General features: G+C 38.3%; 1 protein-coding gene across 3 annotated transcripts in view; it reads right to left on the minus strand.

Annotated features, from left to right (window-relative positions):
• Positions 1-2,656: 2,656 nt before the first annotated feature.
• Positions 2,657-16,936, minus strand: part of GNPTAB (N-acetylglucosamine-1-phosphate transferase subunits alpha and beta) — an 80,896-nt gene continuing 66,616 nt past the window's right edge. For 2 of the 3 annotated variants that reach the window (XM_081309313.1, XM_081309312.1), the window contains 5 exons: positions 15,489-15,574; positions 15,126-15,224; positions 11,268-11,435; positions 7,215-7,305; positions 2,657-4,969 (listed from right to left, as the gene is read on the minus strand). In XM_081309313.1, coding sequence (XP_081165439.1) covers positions 4,892-4,969; positions 7,215-7,305; positions 11,268-11,435; positions 15,126-15,224; positions 15,489-15,574 — 522 coding nt within the window. In that variant the 3' untranslated portion in view covers positions 2,657-4,891. Of the gene's footprint in view, positions 4,970-6,356; positions 6,847-7,214; positions 7,306-11,267; positions 11,436-15,125; positions 15,225-15,488; positions 15,575-16,936 lie in introns of all 3 variants that reach the window. The other variant, XR_014023959.1, reaches the window with a different exon arrangement.

The following is a 16,936-nucleotide window of genomic DNA, read 5'->3' on the forward strand; positions in this document are numbered from 1 at the left end:
TCAGGAGGCTGAGGCAGGAGGATAGTAAGTTGGAGGCCAAACTCAGCAATTTAGCAAGACTATCAGTAACTTAATGAGACTCTCTGTCAAAATAAACCATAAAAAGGGTGTGGGGATGTAGCTCAGTGGTGAAGTACCCCAACGTTCAATCCCCTGTAAACACACACACAAACACACACACACACAAAAAAACATTCAGGGTCTGGGTATACAGCTCAATGGTAGACATTTGCCTAGCATGTGCAAGGCTCTGGATTCAATCCCCAGCATAACGAAAATCAAAAACACAACCAAACGAACAAATGTTTATTTTAACCAAAGACGGAGTCTTCAGAGTGTCTCTGTTATAAGCTGAAAGTTGAAGAATTCCCTTTCTGGACTTTAAACATCATTAAACATTTCAGTTCTTGTCATTACAGGATTCATCTCTCCTAACTTTGCTGCCCTAATTTAGACCATCATTTTTCACCTGCTTTTTGGCTATCCCATTCTCTATCTTGCTGCTGGTAATTGTTCTAAAATCAAAACCTGATCATAATCTCCAGTTGTCACCTAATAGCTATCACTTATTTATACCATTCCAAATGCGGGAGCATTTTATATACATTGTATCTAGTTCTGTAAAAACCTACTATCTGGGTTTTATTATCCCCAGAATGGATTAGAAAAGTTCAGCAAGAGAGTGGGGATTCTGAGTCAGATCTACCTCCAGATCCTACTCGGTGGTGCCCAAAAGCCTTCAGGGGTTCCTTAGATACACTAACACAATTGATGTGTCATGCAGGGATCTTCAGCCTTTCACGTTAACTCCCCTTCTCGCCTCTCCTTTCTGAGCATCATGCAGTTTTCCCAAGCACCATTGCTATTTTGTACCACCTGGCCTTTGCACAGTTCAGCTGTTTTTTCTGTAGTCTCATCTGATGATCTTCTCTCAGTCTATCATTGTGTCTTGTGTAGCTTTTCTCCACTCGCTACAATGAATAGTCTGTTTGCCAAAAAGACATTACTATTCTGTCTCATTTTAATCATACAGGAAAACAGAGTAATTCTAAGCAGATTTAGAATACAGAATTCAATGGATCACTACTTACCCATAAATAAAAGCAACATTTGTGTAAGTGCTATGGTCCTTTGAAAGATCTTGTACATATGATTCAGGCAAGAGGCCCAGTTTTTTCACTGATAAATGAGTGTGAGATGTGGATAAAATGAAATTATGAACATAAACCACTTAGCACACCAAGTGTACTCAGAGAGATGCAGCTGTTACTAGGGAATGGGAGGGAAGAGCAGTTAGAGGACCAAGACACCCCCTTCACCTCAACCACCAGATGCTCTGTACTCATGTCTCTACCCCAAGTCTAGGATTTACTTTAAAATATATCAACAGAGAAAAATTAACCTTAATAACTGTTGGACAAATGGGAATTCATGGTGCTTAGTCTCTTTAAAATTTTCATAATTTTGTTAAAAGAAAAACTCTGTTGACACTGTTATGTGGTTTTTATCGGTTCTGCTGATACAATGAATTGCACTGATTTTTAAGTGTTGGACGAATCCTGTCTTCCTGGAACAGATCCAGCTTTGTCCTAAAAGTTGTTCTTTTGGCAAATAACTGAAGCCAACTAGTTAGTGTTCTATATGGGTTTCTTGTGGGATATATTGTATATGTGGTGTCCTTGTGGGATCGGAGCCAGGCACTGGGGCTGGGGTTGTGCTCACCTCAGAGGATGGTTCAATGGTGGTTTCCTTCTTTTTCTCCTACTCTCTGAAGGAATCTGTGTGGGACTGGTACTGCTTCTTCCTTAAATGTTTTGACATGAGAAGTAATTACAGTTTATTTTTAAATCCTTGATCTGTTAGATATGTGAAGAAATAATTTTAAAAGTAAATGCTCTTTTTATTTTTTCCATCTTTGGAGTGCTAGGGATAGAATCCATGGGCTCATGTATACTAAGCAAGTGCTCTCCCTCTGAGATATATTCCTGACCCCCTAAAAATAAACATATTTGAAGAAATAAAGTGTGTGTAGCAGTCTTTCTTTTTAATTAAAGTGTGTTACTTTCTTAGTGAAGGGTAGTAGAATCCCCTCATCTCAATGACTGGACCAGGAGCCCCACCTCTGGCCTAGATTCAACCCCTTAACACATTCTTTGGTCATTACCACCATCATCACTGGCACTTGCCAGGCAGACATGATTGCCAGGCACTGTCCTGGGTACGCTGCATAGGTCATTTCCTTTAATCATAGCCAATGGCCTATGAAATAGCTACCAGTATTCATTCCCACATTTCAGAAGAGTAAGCTGAATCCTAGCAAACCATGTGTAGGGTCCAAACCTTGAACCCTTGCAATCTGACCACATAGAGTATGACCACCCACATGTGCCACTGCCCTGTGGAGGCAGCATGGCCTGGAAGGGATGGGAAAAAGACAATCTAGGTTCCAATCCCACCTCTGCCTCTGACTGCTCTGAGAACTGAGCCCAGTCAGGTAGTGCTCCCAGCCTTACTGCCCTTGATTGAAAAAAAAAAAAAAAAAAAAAAAGGCTTGGTTCAGTGGTTTTGAAATTCTGCCTGCGGGGACCTGGGGTTTGGAGGCACAGGGGTATTCAGATAGCACAGCAGCTTTCCTTCTTCTGTATCACAGAACACAATGATTTGAATGTTTTTATTTCCTCTAGAATTCATGTTCAAACTTAATCACTTAATCACTAAAATAACAGTATTAAGAGGCAGGTAATACTTAGGGGAAGTGATAAGACCTCATGCATGGGATGAGATTCCCTTATAAATGGGTTTGCCATAGAGTTCATCCTTTAGTCCTTCCACCTTCTGCCATGTGAGAGCATGGTGTTCTTCCTCCTCAGGAGGATACAGCATTCCAAGGTGTCATCTTGGAAGCAGACTACCCCTCATCCAACTAAACCTGCTGGCACCTTGATCTTAGACTTCCCAGCCTCCAAAACCATAAGAAAATAAGTTTCTGTTCTTCATAAATTACCCAATCTCATGTATTTTGTTATAGTAACACAAACAGCCTAAGACACGTTGGCTTTCTATAGAATTTCATTTGAACTAATGGTTCTGATGCCTTAAAAAATTTTAAGGACACAGACTACTCATCAGCTTCCGAAGTTCATATGTGCTAATATTCTGCTGAATCATTAGATGAATGATCCCATGAATATTCTATGATTCTATTATCTATCCCATTGTCAAACCCCTAGTTAGGTGGGGTCTATGTTCATCTAACTGTGTAAATCTCCATTATACCCAAATATTCATTTCTCTATAACTTCAAGAATAAATTCTTTGCTTTTACAATGAAACCCAGATAGTCTCCTAAAATTTGACCATATGATAAGTTCCTTTTAAACCTCTTTTCTCCTTATAAAACAATATTCTCCAGTGTGTTAAAATATTCCTGTCTTCACCCTACTTTTCACTTAATTTCAGTAGTATTCAGTACAGTCTGACACACCATGTAGGCACTCAAGTAATTTGTTGAATATGGATTAAAAATAAATCCCCAAAGGTTTAAAAATCAAAGCATCAGACAAATATAACTTTTAGGAGACTTCAGTTGTTGAAATACATAATTCTTACAGCACAAACATAGTATTTACATTTCAAGTTCTTTTTACAAAATGTGTGCCACTGTGGAAGAATACTGTTGAGATCATGATCTAAAATACCTGTCAAATTTCAAACAGGACTCATGGAATTAGGTTTCCCTAAATCCAATGTATAATGATATAACAAAACATGGCTAAACTTCAGGGTTTACCCCAGACATAAAAAATACTAATCCTCAATGGTTAGCCAATGTTGGCCTATGGCCTGTTCTTGTACAGCTGCAAGCTAAACACAGGGTTTACAGTTTTAAAGGACTGCTTAAAAAAATAAAAACAATGACGAACAATATGTGATAGAGACATTTGTGTCCTGAAATTATTTACTATCTGGCCTTTTACAGAAAAAGTTTGTTGACCCTTGCTTTATACAAAACCAATTCAGAGAAAGAGAGCTACTGGAATATACTGATGAGTATTAAACTAGACACCAAGGTACTGTGCCTGTGCCATCAGAACTACTCATTTCTAAAATGAGGCACTTTTGTTTGAATATGTACATTTCCAAAACATAATTACATCTGGTAAGTAGCACTGCTACTTAACTCTAGCCCTTTGTAATTAGGCCTGCACACAAAATCACAGTATTCATAGGGGCTAAAGTAAACAAGCACAGAGTATTTCCAATGTCAATCACTGAGCTCTTCAGTAGTTATTAGTGGTTTAAGACCACTTTACACATTAATAAAATCAATAATTTGCATATTGCCAATAAGAGATGATATTAACTACATTATTTAAATAGCATCTATAAAATCACGTTTAGACATCTTGATTCACTTTTTTCAAAAGCAAGAATAACTAGTTAGCTTAGTAGCTACTTATCTGAAAAATGAGAAATGGAAAAAAGAAAAACAAAAGTGCAAAACTATAGAAAAAGGCTTTGGAATGAAAAGACGGGGGTCTCTCAAGCAATTGCTCCCAAGCTGGCCTGGGCTTCTCCCTTAGCTTGCAATAGTTACAGATGGAAATTAGCAGCGTATCCGTGAGGGTTTTCATAAAAAGGTGACAGGTCCATGAGCAAATGCTTTAGAAGTAAAATCAGTTCAGAGCTGTTCCACATCTAAGTTTTTGGAATTGATTAAATAATTCCCGGGCAGTGGGCTATATTCATGCCACAGCACAGTATGGTTCTGAATATTTTCCCTTCTTTGGGCCACGCTGGCTGCACATCACATCACAAAGACACTTCAGTGATGCTGAGTTTCAAAATGCTCAGTAAATTCTGAGGTAGGTGATATTCAAATGAAGATCTTTTAGACCCTGATTCGATCGGGACTGGCTTCTTTGTTTATCTTCCTCCTGGGAAACACCTTCCGCTTAAGAGCAATTAACTAAACAAGGGAAGACAGAAAATAAATTTCAATTTTCCATACTGATGAATGAGTGTGAGTGCATCCAACTTTCTGAGACATTTGTCCTTAATCATTTCCATAGTTTTATATGTAAAAAAGTCAAAAAACAAGTTTCCTCATTCCTCCCTGAAACAAAAGGAAATTTTAATTTTGTAGGATCAATATGCCTAGGTTTATGTCCAGAAACAGACCCAAGAGGATTAAAATTATTTGGGCCCACACTTCATTTTTCTAAAACCCATAACTATAGATTTTTGTATACCTATTACCAGACATTTATTTTCAAGATTTCTGTTTGTCAAGTCTTTCCACCAAAGGGAATGGACTCTAGGTAACCAGTAAGACACTCTCTGGGTTTTAATATGACTGCAGTTGTAAGACAGAATTTTTAAAATACATCTATATTAAAAACCCTACTGACAGTTTTTTCTATACTTAGCAAAAATCATTTGAAAACAAAGTACCTAATTTATGAAAGGATTGTAATATAAAAATTCTTTTGTAAATTAGTAGCTTAGAATTGGGATAAATAATACATTTTTCCTTATGAACACAGTTACCCATGCTATCATTGAAATAAAAAATGTCACCAACACTATAAAAGTTTCAATGATCATCCACAAGAATGGGTTCCTAATTAGAATAGGATATACTCCATGCTTGTATAATTATATCAAAGTGAATTCTACTGTCATGTATAACTAAAAAGAATCAATGAAAAATAAAACTAAATTAAAATAAAAATTAAAAATAAAACCTAGCCCTTATGGGGGGGGGGGGGCAAACCATGTTCTTATGGTTTCCATTTGGGATCCCTCTTGTGTGCTTTGCCTCCCTCTCTCCTGCCAAGGAGATCCAGTTACTGCTTCCTTGGGAAGCTGGAGCAGGGGCATGTACCACTGTGGTTTAGTTGATGCATGGGATTTGAGCAGAGGAAGAGGTGGTATCGACTGGTTTGTTCCTCTTGGTGGTAGGAAGGCAGGGAACAAGAGCTTGATTCAAGTAGCTGGAAAGCAGGGTAACTAGAGGCTTTCCTTTCCTTTCTCCCTCCTACTTCTTTCATTCTGTCCATTGTTTTCTGCTCCTATAAAGGACCCAGGAAAGGCTGACCTTCCTGTTTTCTTCCACTGCCCCCCAGTGGCTCCTTTCAGCCCAGCTAGTCCCTCTTTTTCCCTATCCTTGGACAGTTTAGACTCATAAATCTCTCAATGGACTCCTATTCTAAAAGTAAGTAGTCTTTCTGAGTTTTTTTTTTTTTTTTTTTTTTTTTGGTAAGATTTTTACCTGCCAGGAACAATGGCAACAAAAATATCAGGAACAAAATATGCGAACCTGAAGATAAGTATCAAATTGCCATCCTACTTACCTGTCCGATCTCCATTTTCTGAATTTCCTTCCATCAGTGGCAGGAAGCTCAGTGTTTATTCTAAAGCTCTCAATTTTTAGGCACCTCTTTTCTCTTAGTGCAAGTAAACCTGGTGTACATCTCCTTTGAATGACAACTAGAAAAGGTCACTCAATAGTCACCTTGACCAGAGGCTGAGGTGGGGCTGTTTGCCCCACACAAGTTAGGTCACCTCAGTTGCCGTTCTTCTCTTTCAATCTTTTTTCTTCAGGGCATTTCATACCTGCAGCCTAATGAGGATTCTCTTAACCCTCTCTTTTCATCCCTACGTCTTCAGGACCTTCACATCAAGGAAGCTGAGAGTGGGCGCAGAGGTGAGCCTAATGGTAAGGGACTAAAACAGCAGAGGGGGCGGGGATAGGGGAACCCAGGAATTCACTGAAGTGGGAGGTGTACTACCCGTGTGCAGGGCACACACACCCAGGGGGTATCTGGAGAGAAGATGCTGAGGCTGTTTCAGGAAAGTTAAAAGAGAAAGAAAGAAAATCAGAGACCCATAAAAACTAGCATCAGACAAGGATTCTAGGCAGGTTTTGGGTTAAAATTAAGTAGAGTTTTTCAGTTTTAGCTCAAAGTGTACAAGTTAATCCACTAAGAGTCAGGCAAGAAGAAGACAGGTAAGATTTAGAAGATATATGAATAAAAATCTCTTATACTGACTGCCTAAATGTTATAAAATATATTTCACATATTGGCATATGTGCTATAAGCTAACAGAATTTAAAATGTTCTAGTTGTGAATTTATATTATTTTCTAGAAGACTCAGATAATAATGTACCAAGAAATACTAACACCTATGTAAAATATATAAAACTTACCTGTTCAGCAAAAAACGAGAACACAGTAAATATAATCAAAGTAGCTAGTACACAATGGGTCCAAAACTTCAACTTATCTCGATATGCCCTCCTGTTCAGACAAAAGAAAGAAAATATGTACTTCTGTATATGGCTTCGCTGTCATTAGTTAAAAGTAATTTATATACTATCTTTACAAAACAATGCTGTGAAAAGCAAAAACATTGTTTACAGGCAAGGCTAAAAATGTTAACACAACATATAGTTCCAACATGAGTTCAGATTAGTTACTGTGGTATAAAACACTGTACTAGATTACTAGAAATTATCCAGGCAGGAGAGAAGACTTCAAAAGAAAATTGTGGTATTTAAACAAAATCACTCTTTAATTCACTTTTATTTGTTCATATTCACTTCATCACTTGTTAAAAAAAATTTCTGAGGTACAGAGAGAGGAACAATATGAAGTACCAGTGCAAAAATATTTAGAAACCTTAAGAGCCATTATGGCCACAACATATAGACAAAGAGACACATCAGCAAAAGCAAAATCTTGAGGAAAAACTCAGAGAAAGGAGGACCGCTCCGCTGAGATGGTACATTTCCTTCAGCTTTGGAGGGGACAGGGGAAGAGTCTGGCAGAGGGCAGAGTTGCAGCTGAGGCCTGGAGGACAGCTGAGCTGCAGGAAGGAGGGTGGGTAGGAGCTGGCCACTCTGGGAAACCCTGCAGTAGGGTCTGTATATAAAACCAGTGGGAAAGTGGATGGGATGGCAGGGGACAGAGGCGTGTGACACAACTGGAGTAAAACTGGTCACCATTTAAAGGATAAGTGGATAACCAAGCCACACAGTCTAGTGTTAGTCCAGGCATGAAAAAAGAAGGAAAGGCTGGCCCTGGTCAGTGAGAAGAGACATTCAAAGAAATAGCAGTGGAAGGGACATTCTGAAGATAGAATCAAGTGGTCCCAGAGATAACAGAATGTTGGGGACAAAGACAAGCAGCACAACACAGATTTCTCACCTGTAATTTGGAAATAATGAATAATTTGTTATGAAAAATAATTTAAAATGTTTAACATAAGGTTTGGAAGATAAGCTAATAATTATCCTCAGGCCTCTGTTCTGAGTTTCAGGTTCTCATTTACCACTGTTGTTGGAGTGGAAGACTCTACCTTAAGTCTCACACTCTCCCCTCCACAGTTCTTCTTCCTCCTTTCCTACATCTGCTACCAGGATCACAACCAGCTCAGTCAACTCCAGTGTCAACAGTGCCATTCAGAATCCATGTGTTCTTTAAAGAGCTAAGAAGCACTGGCTATAAGGCAGCTAATGTGTTGCCCCAGCAATCAATCATCACTGAGAACCTACTGTGTGCTGGGAAGGAACCAGAAACCAGCAAGATACTACCTGTATCCCTAAAAAGGATCCACGGTCAAGCAGGAGAGGCAAACATCAGAGATTGCTGTACAGTGCAGAAGTGCTGACCCCAGAAAGGAGTCAGGCATTTTGTGGGAATAGGATGAAAAATGACAGGAGACTCATGAAAGGAAAGAGAAAAGGGACAACTGTTTCCAGAAAGAAGAGTTGGGTTGGTGGGTCAGAGTGAGGGATGACACAGAAGTGAACGGGATGAGCAACCAGTGCCCTAAATCAGAGGATGACAAGAACATCCACACTTGACTTGTGTTACTGGCACAACACAGAATCAAAGAGTCGTCTCAGAGGACTCTTCGGCTCACAATTTCCTGATTCAGTTGGGCCCCTGAAGGTAAATTTAGTCACAGCCTAGATTTAGAGAGTTAACACTTAGGACCATCTAAAGAGCTTCCTCCACTGAGCTAAAGATGAAAATAATGAGAAGCTATTCCTTGTCACCTCTGGGGAACAAGATCCATGATTCAGTAACAACTCCTTATGAAAAATAAAAATATACCTATATCAGCAGTGCACCTGCCAACTGTTCCGTTTATCCTAACTCTAACAAAGAAAAAGATCTAATATAGATATGGGTTTCCAAAAATCGCTCTTTTTCTTTAACATATGCCGTTTCTTCTACTAGAAGTGCTCTTCCCTACCTGGAAAAGTCATTTGGATAATTCAAAACCAGGTAAAAAATGTTACCTTCCCCCAGCACAATCAGCTGTTCCCTCCTTCATATGCCAACAGCAGTGAACCCCACAGCCACACTCAGTTCACTAAGTTAGCCACGTTCCTGGTGTCTGGATCCCTGGATAGACTGTGGGGACCTCCAAGCTCTATGCCTTTTGTCTTTATATTCTAAGTGCTTGGCACAGGGAGGCAGGCAAAGGGTCAAAAATCTTCCTAAATTAAAAGATAAAATTATCCTTCTATTTAAATGGTGGTAGTGTAAGAGAATAAAAGATAAAAGAGAAGGAAATGTACAAAGTGACTTTGGAATACAATGGGATGTGCAGACGGTGAAAAGTCAGGCAGGACCTGCTAGTTGCCAGCTATTTCAATTGAGCATCACTCAACAGTACCTTTCATTGCTGTGTCTAGTACACAGCAAGTACTTCAGTGCACGTGCACTACTCTGACGTGGTCAGACTGTGGTATTGATATGGGGGAACAAGGCCTGGCAGGTGCTGGGCCAGGCTCTGGGAAGTGGGCTGCCCAGGTTCCCACATGGGCACCCTAGTCATAAGCCAAGATGCCTTGTGTAGGCCATATCCTAGCTCCATGCTCCAGATCCCTTGAGGACAAGAGTTACAAAGACACAGTCGATGGAAAAGTTAAGTGAAAACATGGACAGAAAGCTTTCAAAACAGTGTTGTTACTTAGCACTCAATGTAGGTAATGATGATTCCCACAGCAGATAACTAATGAAAAATAAGACTGAAAAATCAAGCATAGCAGAAAGCAAAAACAACGCCCACATCAGTGTGACTTGCACTTTCCCTAGACAGTTAGGAGTGCTTCAAGTATCTTTTTTGATGGCTGCCTTTTCTCCTCAGGCCCTCTAACACTCCCGCATTTTCTTTCTTGATTCTCGCCTACTCTCTGGACTCTCTGCTGTTAACAGTCTATCCTGGATCATAATTTCCACTGGAAGCTCTGAAAACAATGATTTCCTGAATCAGGCCTTCCCTAGCTCCAGCCTCATTCTACAAAAAAAAAAACAAAAAAAAACATCCAGAGCTGGCAAACCCATACTTAGAGAAAAGGCAGACTAAGAGTTACCGGGGGCTGAGAGTAAAGGCAATGGGGAGGAACTGCTTGATGGGCATGGGGAATTCTTTGGGAGTAATGAAAAAGTTTTAAAACTAGGGAGATGTTATACAATATTATACATGACCTAAATGCTACCGAATCATGCTCTTAGAAATGGTGAGGTGTGGGTTACATGACTTTCATTTCAATTGGAAAAAAAAAGAAAAAAACTGTCATTGATGCTTGTCTTCCCTGGTTTTCATCCCTTCACAACTTTATCAGATAATTTCTAAACACTTAACCAAATGGGCTCCTAATTCTTCTCCAGGTTTCTGTCCCACCTTTTCCAGCATATGAATCCAGCTGAGTCAGCCTGGCAGCCACACCACCCTCATCATTTTCTTCTTTAACCTTTGGCTTGTAGACACCTTCCCACCATTATCTGAGAGTGCCTTCAGGACTTAGCCCAATTCCATTTTCCTAAAGACAGACCCTCCAGTTTGGCCCACAATGACTTCATGTGCCTCTCATTGTGTGCTAAACAAAATTTCTTTCCACTCCTATGTTGATCAGCAAACCGTTGAATAAATAAGCGAAGTTCTAATTACACTGGAAAAACTCAGCCACCTAGTTTTTTCAATCCCTTGAAGTGATATTAAATGTTTTTCAAATATTAAACACAATAAAAACTATAACTGTATTTTCTTTTTTGCAGTGCTAGGGAACCCAGGACCTTGTGCTTGCTAGGTAAGCATTCTACCACTGAGCTATATCTCCAGCCCCCTATAACTGTATTTTCACACACAAAAAAAATTACACAGCAAATAATATATAAAAGAAATTTCTCTTATTTAAGATAAAGATATGCACACACACACTTTTATATGAAAAATGAGATTTTACCATTCCTGCAGCTCATGCATATGAAGGAAACGGTTTCGGTATTCTCTTGGCAGCTCAAATTGGGAAGGTATGGGAAACATGGATTCATAGAAGTCCCTGAGAACGGCCTTCACTGTCTGGGCATCTTTATGATTGTGATCAATGTTGTCATTTAGGCAAACAAACTTCCTGAAATAATAGAGAGCCAGAGTTAATGGTCATCATGAACTTGATCCTGAGCTGACAAACTAAACAATGTGGATTCCAAACGTCATTCATTCATTCATTCATTCATTCATTCATTCATTCATTCATTTATTATTGGACAATGAACCCAGGGCCATGCACAGGTAGAAAAGTGCTCTACCACTGAGCTATGTCCCCAGCCCTTTCTATTTTATTTTGAGACAGGTCTCACTACAGGCTGACCTCCAACTTGTGATCCTTCTCTTCAGCCTCCAATTGCTGGAATTATAGTTGCCACAATGCCTGGCTCTTAATGTATTTTAAATGGACTTATGTTCCAAATTGGTACATCTTCTGATGACTCTGGGGAAGTAATGTTCTGTAAAAATTTCCTCCAGAAATCCCTCATCTGTGAAATAAGAGAACTGAGGTAGATAATCTTAAAGATTATCTGTTTTCTGGCTATAGTAGTAAATTTATGATTTCTATTAGTGCATAATGACTGGAATATTCTGTTAGCAGCTAAGAAAAAAATTATTAAGTACCTAAAGCCAAGTTTTCTAAGCGACGGTTATATTATAAATGGTCATATAGATAACTAAGATAGACACCATGCCTTATAGCTACAGAGTCTATGAGTTGGACATTTTTAAATTAATTTTTAAACTAATTACCAAGCTGTAATATGCTAGCTGTAGTCTGCAAAATGCAGATTAAAGTGGTGCTTCCCCTTTCAAGTTCTCTTCAAGATAAAAGTCACTATGTCAAGGGACCATTAAAATAGTGGGTCTGGGCACAGTGGCAAATACTTATAATCCCACTACTTGGGAGGGAGGGTGATCACAACTTTGAGGCTAGTCTCAGCAACTTAGCCCTATCTCAGAGGGCTGGGTGTTGCTCAGTGGTAAGGTACCCCGGCTTAAATATCCAGTATCAAAAAAGAAAAGAAAAAAAAAAAAGGTTGGTCCAATGACACTTTTGAAGTAGATTTAATGAAATTTTTAATAAAGGCTTCAGATCTAACTAACAATTCATAGAAAATTCAGGGTATATAAAAACATGCTAAACAACTAAGAACTGATTAGAAAAGCACAGTGTAGGAAATTTACAGAACACAGAATCAGACCTCTTCATATACCCGCTCCCCACATATAGTAGTTTAGAAAAAAGAAATGAAGGGAAAATCTACAGATTTAGCTGCAATGAGTTTATCTGATACCACTTTAACAAACATAAAAACACTATAAATACTTATGAAATGACAGTGGAGAAAGGTGTACACTGACAGCTGGCTGACCTTAAGAAATCACTACTGATTTTTTATAGTGAAATGGTTATTGCAATTATATTTTAAAGAATCTTTATAGTTTAGACATATATACTAGAGAATGTATTAATAAAATGATACAATGAGATTTACTTAAAATTATTCAGAGGTGGTGATGAGGTGAGTTGGTTTAGATGAAATGAGCAAATATAAAATAATTCTTGTTGAAAGTTCACTCTAACCATGCATTCCCTAATTTGGGGGATTTCTTTAAATCAAGGGATATTCGAGAGCTATATCAAAAGCCTTGATTATATCCTAGATTTAAAACACACAGAGACAAATGGCAGCTATCAGGGGCATCTGGAGGCAACTGGTAAATTGGATAAAGGCTAACTATTAGAGGGCGTGTTCGTCACTGTTGAAGTTTTTGGATGTGTGGTCATGGTCTAGTCTTGTGGTCTACAGATGAAGCCACCAGTACAGCAGGAGGTAGCAGAGCTAAGAAGCCAAAGCAGAGCTGAGGGCTGGACCCTGCCTACCCTAGACTCTGTTAAAGGCATAGGCATATCCTTAAGTTCAAGTCAGTTTGAACACTGATTTTCCATGCCTGTCTTAAAGTGAGCCCTCATAAAAATAAAACAAAACAAAGAATTAAAAATTACATGTTCAGAAACACTGGAGGAGCTAGGTCTGACAACCACTGTCAAGGACGGCTGGCTTGCCGTCTTTTAACTAAATCCCTATACCTTTAAGTGCCACAGAGATGGCTATAGTTTCTTTCACCCAACCATTTCCAAACTAGCACAGAGACACAAAAGTACAGGCTATAGTTCAAAACGGTAAATTTTCATATCAGTACTATGAATCACTAGTGTCTAAGAGACGAATAGGGGGAATTCTATATCCCAATCAAAATGGATTCTAAAGACTAAAATTAATTTTTAAGAAGTAGAGCAGTGCATCCCAAGTGAAGGAACGTACAGCATACACAAAGAGACTTGCAGCTGGGTATTTATTAATCGTATGGCTTGTGGTGCGCTTGGGAGAAATATTTTGGAGAAATATCAATAGTTTCTTGGGTTACTAAAGACACAAAATAAACACTGAAGATATTTTTAATTTTCTCAAAATTCCAATATCTTTCTCCTTTCCCTCCTGAAGAAGAATGGGATTTCTAAAATAAATATCATCATTTTACAATGTCTAGAAATTATACATCTCTGGTCATTCATAATTAAAATTCCAATTTAAAGGAGGCAAGACTGAATACTTTCAAAGACATTTAAAAGACTCAGAAGTAGGGCTGGGATGTAGCTCAGTAGTAGAGGGCCTGCCTATCATGTAAGAGGCCCTGGGTTCCATTCCCAGCACTGCAAAAAAACAAAACTCTAAAATGAAAAGTGTTTATTTTATATGCCAAGGTCTCCCCACTCACCCCAAAGTGAAAACAAACAACTCAAAAAATGAAAATTTTAACAGATGTTTTCCTCATGGTTAAAAACTGCTTTACTTGTTATGGTCAGTACTAGTCAATAAATGTTGATCCCCAAAGAAAAGCTCAGTTATTTATCAGATGACTGGTCCACAGAGAGCTGAATGATGCTGGACTAAATAACTACTGGGAAGACTGAAGTCAATCCCCCCTGTTTCTTGGGAGATGAAGCCATAGCCAACTGATATACAATCCCGTAAGATCACGGTGGCCCCATGTGGGAGGGCGTCAGCTACCTCCACTCTTCAGATGCACTGGAATTCCACTATCCTCCTGAAATGGCTTTTGTTTCTCTGGAACTTTATTTCAAAATGTATGCATGAAGCAGTGAGGATGGTCCTCTGGGCAATGTGATAAAAACCCAGCAGGTTTGTAGCACTCTGGCTCAGATGCTGCCCACTGGTCATGACAAATGAATGGCAGGCAAATTTCAACTAATTTTTATAAACTCATCAAAACAACAGCTAGGGTCAGGCTGAATTTCAAAGCTTATGCAAACCTCAAAATGTATTCATCTCAAAGAATGGTTGAAGTTTATCGTATTAATTTTCACATAAAATTTATGGTAGCATTTCTTTGTCCTTGGAAGTTCATCTGAACTTCACTTTGAATTGTGAACATAAACCTAACCACCCAAACAACTGCTCTGGAGGCGCCCTTTTAATAATTCTGGGGATACCAGAGGCCTGCCCTTCAATCTCACTGACAACTCATGTTTCCCACTCCTAGGAGTCCAGGCTGACCCCTCCACATGGTGTCCCATCTCAATTTGCCACTCACACCTCTCAGTTAAGCCCCAGCTTGAAACACTAATTCCGCCATTAGGCCTTTCTGCCCAGAACTGAAATAAATTAATCTCTTCTCTCTGGTCCTGTTGCCCTTTGGTCAGGTTTATTTGCATAATTAAAAATAATTTAAAGAAAATCAGTACCTGGGGTTTTTTCTTATGTCATCCAACTGGCCAACCACATGAGAAACATTGGTACGAATCATTTTGAAAGCAATCTCTTCTTCTCCCATTATTTCAAACCTGATTATCAAAACATATTTAAAGAGGCTAAATATTTATGTGAATATGAAAAACAAAATTTCAATAAAAAGAGCATTTTTTAAAACGTTAGCAGACTCAGAATCCACAGAATGACTGGACCTTCAATATTACTAAAGAAAACAATCTTACATAAATTTTAAAAGAATGCTGAAAAGAAAAAAATATAGAAAAAAAATTATGAAAATGTCAGACCTTTGAAATTAGTATTAAACTAAGCAAAGAGAAAATATATGCACTACTCACCTATATTTGTTTTTGTCCTTATATGCTTTGTGGATTTTGTCAGTTACTGGTTTACAATTGGTTACTAGATTTTTAGTGACCGGTGGCTGTGAGGAAATACAAGTAGGTCAGATGTTGTATTAGGGATGAGATAGGATGAGGTGAGCAGACACTCACCTAAGGTGCAAAATGTAAGGGGTACCTTATATTCACTGAAATGAATATTTTCATGGAATATTTAAAAAAATCATGTTGGTATGTTACAAGCCTGCTTGTTAATCAGCTGTTTTTGCAAATAAAATTTTATTTTAATATGCATTACACTATATTGTGTTTAAAAATCTTGATGTTTTCAAAAAGACAATTTCTAATCCAAAATAAATTGATGTTTAGAAGTTATAACCTGTAGCTATAACGTAGAAGTATAATGTGATTATAGTTCTATAATCAGAGAGAACTAGTCTATATGATACTCGCAAACAAACTTAGTGATTTTTTACTCTAATTAGAAAATACTTTCTTTATCCTGCATGTAATCTGTTAATTATAGTAATGAAGCCTATGCCTTGGATGAGTTCACTGAAGTAATGTTAATTAATGCTGCCAGTGTAACTAATTATTTATGTCTTAAACAGTTTACATGCATGAGCCTCAAGACCAAATTATAATCATTAGTAAAGCAGCCTTACTTAATTTTTGGCTCTCAAAGGATATTTTCTGATTCTAAATTTCATGCCAGAAATTTGGCAAACAAAATAATATTCTGCAAATGAAAAAAGATGTATACATTTCAAAGGAAAATTGAAATCTCTCAATAATCTCCCACTTTGGCCACCAAGAGGCAAGACGAATGTCTATTTTCTAGGTGCTTATAATCTTTCCTTAGAGAAGAGCACATTTCTACAAGTTCCAGTATCTGGTAATGGTAAAGTCTGACTACAAGTTTTACAAGAGAAAGAAGTGGAAATGTTGGGAATATGGCTCAGTGGTACTTGTGCTTGCCCCGCCTGCATAAGGCCCTGGGTTTAATTCCCAGCACCACAAACAAAAACAAAACTAAACAAAAAACAGTGACAGAAAGAAACACAAATGAAAGGATGGGAAAAATAAAACGGGCTGTGTATTCTGAGGCAAGTGAGTGGCCAAAAATTAAGTAAGGCTGCTTTGCTAATGATTATAATTTAGTCTTGAGGCTCACGCATGTAAACTGTTTAAGATATGACTCAATCACCCCCAAAAAACTGAAGACCAAAGAGGATCAGGTTAAGAAGAAAGGCCAAGGGAAAGCAGTTTCGGAGTCCCACAGCCTTTCCTCTTTCCATCTCTTCTATCTTAACCACACTGAGGGGTGCCCACAAGAAAGATAAAGGAAAAGAAAGGGTAGCTTGGAGCACCCAGATGCCTACTTTCTCTCTCAAAGAGAAATAGTGCACCCAGATCCCTAATAATAGATAAAAATTTAGTTATCT

This window comes from Spermophilus citellus, assembly GCF_964194105.1.
Source record: "Spermophilus citellus genome assembly, chromosome: 10".
NCBI classification, from domain to species: Eukaryota; Metazoa; Chordata; class Mammalia; order Rodentia; family Sciuridae; genus Spermophilus; species Spermophilus citellus.